A 6822-nucleotide genomic window follows, 5' to 3' on the forward strand; every position below is an offset into this window, starting at 1 on the left:
CACCAACACTCCCTTCCTCCTTGTGTCTCGGGCACAGGATGATCGGGGGTGCTGGTGGGCCCAGATGAGGAGCCCCTTGCCGTAGTTTTGCTGTAGTTCCCAGGCCTTAGTCTCTACTGGAGAAAGGGAGAGGCCCAGGAGTGGCTTTGGGGGCACACTGTGATGGGGGAGGGTCCTCAGTGGCTCAGCCTGAAGGACGCTGCGCTGGTGTTTCCCTTCCTCCCTCTTCGCTCCTTCTTTCCTCCTCTGCCTTTTTCCCAGGGACCTTGTTCAGTCAGGTGGACTGCTTCCTAGGACCCAGGACTGGGGCTTGCCGCAGGGGGCTAGAGGGCAGGGAGGGATTCCTGCGTTGGGAAGGGGTTGGGCATGGGCCCCAGAACTGCCTTTATCTGAAAGCAATGCCTGATACATCAGGCTCCAGAGACTTCTGTCCTGCTGGTGGAGGTGGGAGCTGCGCAGGGTCCCCACGGTGAGGAGGGCGACGGCTACACGACCGTGTGGAGTTCCTGCCCAGCCCGACATTGTCCACAGGGGTCCAGAGCAGGGAGCCGGAAAGGGCTTTCCCTAGACACTGTCTAGTCTTTGTGCCTATGAGGGAAGAAGGCCCAGCCAGGCCGGAACTAAGACTTGACGCTCCCAACTTTAGGTCCTGTGCTCTTTGCTCTACTTGGAGCCTTGAGTTAGCCCAGAGTGTGCCCAGCATGAGATTGGGGCCACTGTGAATGCCAGGGCCAACCCCTTGACCCTGGCAGTGAACGCTGGAGGAGAGGGGGTGTGTCAGGGGGCTCTCCTCTCACACCCACCCCTCTGTTCCAGTGACCCCATGCCCGGCAACAGTCAAGGAGGGAAGCAGGGCTGAGTTATCACAACTTCTCAAGGGAACGCCTTCGTGGTTAATAATTAATTAGCAAGTGTGACTAATTAATGGCTTCACTCCCACATTACCTCCTTCCTTATCCAAAGCAAAATGCGTTCACGGTGCTAGCTGAGAGGGCCTTGCTTCCTAGCTCTGGCAGGGCCCTGCCCCTAGCTGCTGGGGAGGGTTAGAGGGTACCTGTGGCGGGTGGGGGCTGGGTGAACTGCCTGCCCCTCGGGCCAGCTCTCATCTCTGGAGGGATGAGGGTTCGGGAGCGATAGGCCATGCACTGGTAGCTCTCCCACTAAGTGCCCTGTTCTGGTTTCCAGAACATGGGCCAGTCTCTCTCTTCAGCATGTTTGCAAAGGCCCCACATAAACTTTTCTTCTTTCTTTCTTTTTTTAAATCCTATCGTCCATTCTCTAGACTTTCCTGGAGATTTGGAATTCCAAAGTGCAGGTCCATATTGTTTCCAGGGCTATGTTTTTAGTGCTGCTCATGGTACTTCGGTGGGCTCTGTGGTTTACGGAGGTCTGTAAACGTGCTCCATCATTCCGGCTCTTCCAGTCTCAAGAGGCGAGGTCCTCCTGGGGACCGGGCTGTCAGCAGTCCTCTCTCCCTCTCCTTGCCTTGCTTTCCCAAGGCCTGCCTTCCTCGCCGTTGGCTGAGGGTGGAGGGGCGGCGCCCACCGCCTCCACCCTGTGGCCCTGTGCCGTGGGGAGGCAGGATAAGCTCCAGACAGAAACTCAGAAGGACTTTTGGACTGTTGCTCAATGGGCTGACTCAGTGAGGAGGTGGCTGGGCTCTCCTTCCAGACCGCCTGCCTCGGCTCCACCCGCCCCTCCCCACCCCTGCTCCAGCCCACAGCTGCCAGGCCCTGGCCAGCCAGGACACTGAGCAGAGGTGTGGGTTCGGCGAGGAACGAGAGGGCGAGCATCAGGTGTTGTTTTGGCCACTGGTGCCCAGCCGGGCCGATACACACTGTGATTGAACTTGTGCCACCCGAGTGCTCTCAAGCCCCAGGGAGCCAGAGGAGTGGGTGGTCTCAGCTCCTCCTTGTCCTCGGGCAGCTTCCGCTCTAGTCACAAGTCCCACCCTGCCCGTGACCCTCACACACACACACACACACACACACACACACACACACACACACTGGGTCTCCTAGACATAGTGGCTTGGGAAATATTTCAGGGCTCTGGGACAGCTCTCTGGCACCTGCCTTTGGATGAATACCCTGGTCCAGAAGGCAGGGCAGCACGGGCTTTGAGGACCCTGGAGCAGGGGCTTGGCTGAATACCCAGTCCCCGCCCACTTCTTGAAGTGCTGTCTGTCACCCACTGGGGCAGCAGGACAGGCTTCATGCCTCCTGGGTTCTCGAGCTGAGGATAGCCCCATGGGGACAGTTGTGCCCCAAGAAGACATCTCCCCCTCTGCTTTCCTTTCCTCCTTGCTTTGTCCTCCCACCCATTTTTCTTATCATTTTCCTTTTTTTTTTCCTTTTCCTCCTCTTTCTTGCTCTTTTCCTCACCCTTCTCCGCAGTCTCAGTGGTCCCTGTGGCCACTCGGAAGGAGGCAGCAGGAGGCTAGGGTGGGCCCAGAGACCCCACCCCCCACGAGAACAGGTTTGCTGGTGAGGCCCACCGAGCCTTCTCTGCAGCACCCCCAGCACTGAGAACCTCCCCCACCCCAGACTATCCCAGAAACCTGGCCCTCACTTCTCCCCCTGCCCTCAAACATCGGATCCTAACTTAAGCTCTGTGTGGAAACAAGGGGTTTCACCTACAGCTGGTTTTATTGTTCTCTCAAAAGCTGGGGAACCTGCAGGCCACCGCCACATCCCGGCTCAGGTTGGGAACGGTGTTACCCCTTCCTACGCTGCTCCCCCTCCTCCCAGAAATCCACCATGGAGAGTAAGGATGAGGTCAGCGACACCGACAGTGGCATCATCCTGCAGTCTGGTGAGTGGTTTGGGAAATCCCGCCCTGTGGGCCCCTAGCCCTGACTCTCCGAGGCCCCAGGCCCCAGGGCTGGCCAGGCTGAGTGGCTAGAAGATGAGTCGGGGGAGGTGGGAGGGGTGGGAGAGGCCTCTGCTGGGGGCTAGATACCCGAGGGGCTGCAGTTTTCCTGGATCGTCTGGCCTGGAGGTCTGATCCTATCTGGATCAGGTCTCTGCAACTCTGGCCCCTGTGATTACTAAGAAGTAGAAAAATTTTATCTGGCTACTAGAAAGGTCCTATCTCTCTGGTTGGCCTGAGTCTGTGGGCCTAGTCTGGTCTCATCTGACAGACGAGAAGAAAGAAGCAGCACATATGTGAGTAAGAGAGAGAAAGAGAGAGAGGGAGAGAGGAGGAGGAGGAGAAGGAGGAAGAAGTAGTAGAGGCAGAAGTGAATTGTACAGGTGGGGGGTGGGAAGGGAAGAACAACTCCGACCAGCAGCCCTCCCATCACCGCACATCGCCCAGGGCAGGGGTGGGGGTGCAGCCCTTCCCTGCGAGCTGCCTTGTTGCCACCTCGGACAGCCAGGAGATGTGTTTGTGGTTATGACACAGGCCGCAGCAGCTGACCTGTAATCTGTGGGCAGGGACGAGGCTATGTGTGTACACGCGTGTGTGTGTGTGTGTGTTTGCGCACATGTGAGCACATTCCCCCCCACAACCCCGGGGATAGTTAATAAGTGTCTGGGAGGGTCTTCCCCACCTCAGCTTCCCTGAGCCATGCCCTGCCGCCCCCTAGGCCCCGACAGCCCTGTCTCCCCCATGAAGGAGCTGACCCACGCGGTGCGCAAACAGCAGAGGGCCCTGGAAGAGCGGCTCGAGGCGCGTCTGGAGGAGCTGAAGAGACTCTGCCTCCGGGAGGCGGTGAGAGCCTCAGCCGGCCCCCCAGCCCCCCTGCAAACTTGCGGTTAACCTGAGGAGCCCTAGAGCCACATGTTGGGATGTTGGAGCTGAGGGAAGGGGACCCCATTTGCGAGAGAATTCTGGAAACCAGATGGGGGTGTGGTGCCTGGAGTCCCTGTGTGTGCAGCATTTGACCTGGACATGGGACGCCTCAGGGACAGAAGGAATCAGCCCAGTGGGGCCCCGGGCACAGGGAGTGAAGGACAGAGGGGCTGGAGAGGGAGTAGACAGGTGCGTGTGGGACTGTAACCAGGGCCAGAGTAGATCTCTGAAGCAGGTGAGATCTGAAGTTTGAAGGAAGAGAGGAGGGAAGGTAGGGGGTGCCCTGAAGAGGCCGGGGAGAGCGCCCGGGGGGATGGGGTGGGGTGGGGAGTGGGCAGGGGCCTCGGGGGAAGGGCAGACACAGGCAGTGCAGAGCCCGGGGGCTTGGCCGTTTCTGCTTGGCCAAGGGCTGGGCAGGTGGAGAGGGGCCTGGCTGACTTTGTTTCCACCGCAGGAGCTGACAGGTATCTTGCCAGCCGAGTATCCCCTCAAACCAGGGGAAAAGGCCCCTAAGGTCCGCCGCAGGATTGGAGCAGCTTACAAACTGGACGAGCGGGCTTTGCACAGAGAGGTGAGGGACTTGAGCAGGCCGTGTCTCCCCCTTCAAGTGTTGATCACCGAGCCAGGGCCTCACCAACTGGTGGGGCAGCTCCTGAGCACCGTGCCCTCTCCCGGGCCGTGGCGGTCTCCACTCCACCCCGTCACACCCAGTCAGGGTGCTTGGCTCCATGGTGATGAGGGGCTCCCACTAACCTGTAGCCCAAATGGCCGTGGGGAAGGTGCCACCCCAGGAACCGGGAGAGCTGGGAACTCGAGAGGACACTGGGTTTGGTCGCCAGTAGGCAGATCAGTTAAGAGCTCAGCCACCAGCCCAGAGAGGCAATGGCCTGTTTCAACAGCTTATTCTGGCTCCTAGGGTTGTCCTTCTCATCATGGCAGGCAGGCAGGCAGGCAGGCAGGCAGGCAGTGGGGGTGGCTTGGGCCCTAGGATGCCTTCCCCATGGTGTGAAAGGTGGCAAGTTTCCCCTGGGCTTGCCTGACCAACCCCTGGGGTCAGGAGGGAAAGTGTCCCCCTTTGGTTCCCACTCTGCCTGGCTCAGGGGGCAGGCTGGTGGGTGGATCCCCCTGTCTGCTTCTCAGGCCGACAAGGTTGCTCTCGGGCACCTCCCACCACCCCACCCTCTGGCCCATGGCCACGGTCACAGCTGTCTTCTTCCCGGGCTTAGGTTCAGGATCCAGGGCGTGGGTTCGGGACCCTTCTCCGTGTCCCCTAGTGAGCCCCCTACCTCTCCCCCCTCCTCAGGACCCCCTGAGCAGCCTGGAGCAGGAGCTGGCCCTGCAGCTGCAGATAGCGGAGGCAGCCCGACGCCTGTGCCGGGAGGAGAACCTCAGCAGACAGGCCCGGCGGCAGCGCAAGCATGCCATGCTGCAGGAGGAGAAGAAGCTGAGGGAGCTGGAGCGCTGCCTGGGTGAGCAGCGGCGCACCAGTGGGCCCCCTTCTGCCGCTGCCCTGCCCCTGGGCCGAGGTGAGCCAGCTGCGCCGAGAGTCCTGCCCTGGGCCATGCGCGAGCTTATGTGGAATGATGGCAGGTGGCGTGGCTCGGGGCTGCTGCATCTGCCTTTGTGCCCAGCACTGTGTTTAATGTTCCAAATTAAGCTTTAGCTAGGACACCTGCCTCTTCGGTCCGCCTCTACCCCATCCTGGCCCTCTGCAGCCCCCACACGCCCTGGCAAAGGGCTCCTCCATCCCCTGAGAGCCTTGCCCCCGTCTCCTTAGAAAGCATCCCATTTCTTCCTCATCCTCCGCAAAATCCACTGCCCTCAAGAAGGCCTCCTGGGCAGAAAGGTGCTCCCCAGGCTGACTCGGACCTTATTCCTAGGGTCTGCTCAGCGGCAGTAGCCAGGGCTGCCCTCCTGCCCTCCAGGCCCCAGGGGCTGGCGGATGTGGTCAGGAAGCGTGAGGCCTCTGTGAGCCTCGGGCTCTGAGCTGAAGTGCTGCCCCGGGGCCTGTGTCAGGCTGCTCAGAGGCCTGCTGCTGCTACTACGGCTGCTCTCCGAATCACTTCAGGGGCGCATAGCTGCTTGTGGGGTGTTTAGGGTGAAATCCAGCACCATGAATGCCACATGCCACCATCGCTTCAGTATCTAGAACCACCCTGGTCACCAGGAGTCCTCCACTTCTGTTCTCCACTCTTATTGGGCCTCTGGTCTAGTCCCTGAGCCCCATGGCCCAGAGACTTGGGCCTGTGGGGTACCTGGGAAGGTGTCCCCATTATTGGACATCCGTGTATCTAGTTCCAATTACCTTCCAACAAGTGGTTCCGAGCCCTTCGATGTGGCTCTTGTTCTCCCCGGACCCAAACCCAGCTTGTTAGGTCGACTTACAGCCCTCCCTGCCAGTTCCCAGGGCATCATGCCCACGGCTTGCCCCGACCCCAGGCCTCTCGTGGGGCCCAGACCCCCCCTGCTGCAGGGGAGTGAACTGGGGTGGGGTGGGGAGCAGTGGCCTGGGGCAGAACTGGATGCCAAGGCCTTGATCTGGGCTTGGAGAACTGTTTACTCCTCCCACCGTCAGGCTCCTACCCCTGCACTGTGGGTTGGTTTTTCCCTGAGGCTGCTCTCCTCCCCTGGTTGGGGACGCTTGTGTTTAGAGTCTCCCAGGCCCAGTGGCCCATGCCTTGGACAAGGGGACGCTCTCAACACAGATTGCGGGAGCCCCACTGCCACACGCTGTCTCTAACGTAGGGGGGAAGGGCATAACCAGATCACCTCCAGCAGAAGCAGAGAATGAGGGAGGAGAGGCCTCCATGTGACAGCTGACCCAGTAAACACAGGACATGGTGCACCTGACCCAGGCTCAGATGGCCAGACTTCTCTGGGTTGCCCGGCTCTGGCCTGGCTTGGAAGCAAGACAGTACTCCTGGTCTGCAAGACTGAGATGGAAAAGATGTTCTCCATCCTCCCTCCACGCTGACAGGCTCGCCACGACTTGACAGTTCCCCCCCCCCCCCCCCCCCCCCCCCCCCC

At 60.3% G+C, this 6822-nt stretch overlaps 1 protein-coding gene and 1 long non-coding RNA gene across 3 annotated transcripts in view; one reads left to right on the top strand and one right to left on the bottom strand.

The window, feature by feature from the left end:
• The window catches only part of LOC121104044, a 15127-nt gene that overhangs the window by 7639 nt on the left and 666 nt on the right, over positions 1-6822 (bottom strand). The gene's annotated exons all lie outside the window — the stretch shown is intronic.
• The window catches only part of INAVA (innate immunity activator), a 21193-nt gene that overhangs the window by 4654 nt on the left and 9717 nt on the right, over positions 1-6822 (top strand). Inside the window, exons 2-5 of one of the 2 annotated variants that reach the window (XM_040636430.1) lie at positions 2666-2814; positions 3590-3714; positions 4250-4366; positions 5099-5321. In XM_040636430.1, the coding sequence (XP_040492364.1) occupies positions 2666-2814; positions 3590-3714; positions 4250-4366; positions 5099-5321 (614 nt within the window). Of the gene's footprint in view, positions 1-2467; positions 2815-3589; positions 3715-4249; positions 4367-5098; positions 5322-6822 lie in introns of those variants that run through there. The other variant, XM_040636431.1, reaches the window with a different exon arrangement.

The sequence above is a fragment of the Ursus maritimus genome, unplaced genomic scaffold (genome assembly GCF_017311325.1).
Source record: "Ursus maritimus isolate PB19 unplaced genomic scaffold, ASM1731132v1 scaffold_2, whole genome shotgun sequence".
NCBI classification, from domain to species: Eukaryota; Metazoa; Chordata; class Mammalia; order Carnivora; family Ursidae; genus Ursus; species Ursus maritimus.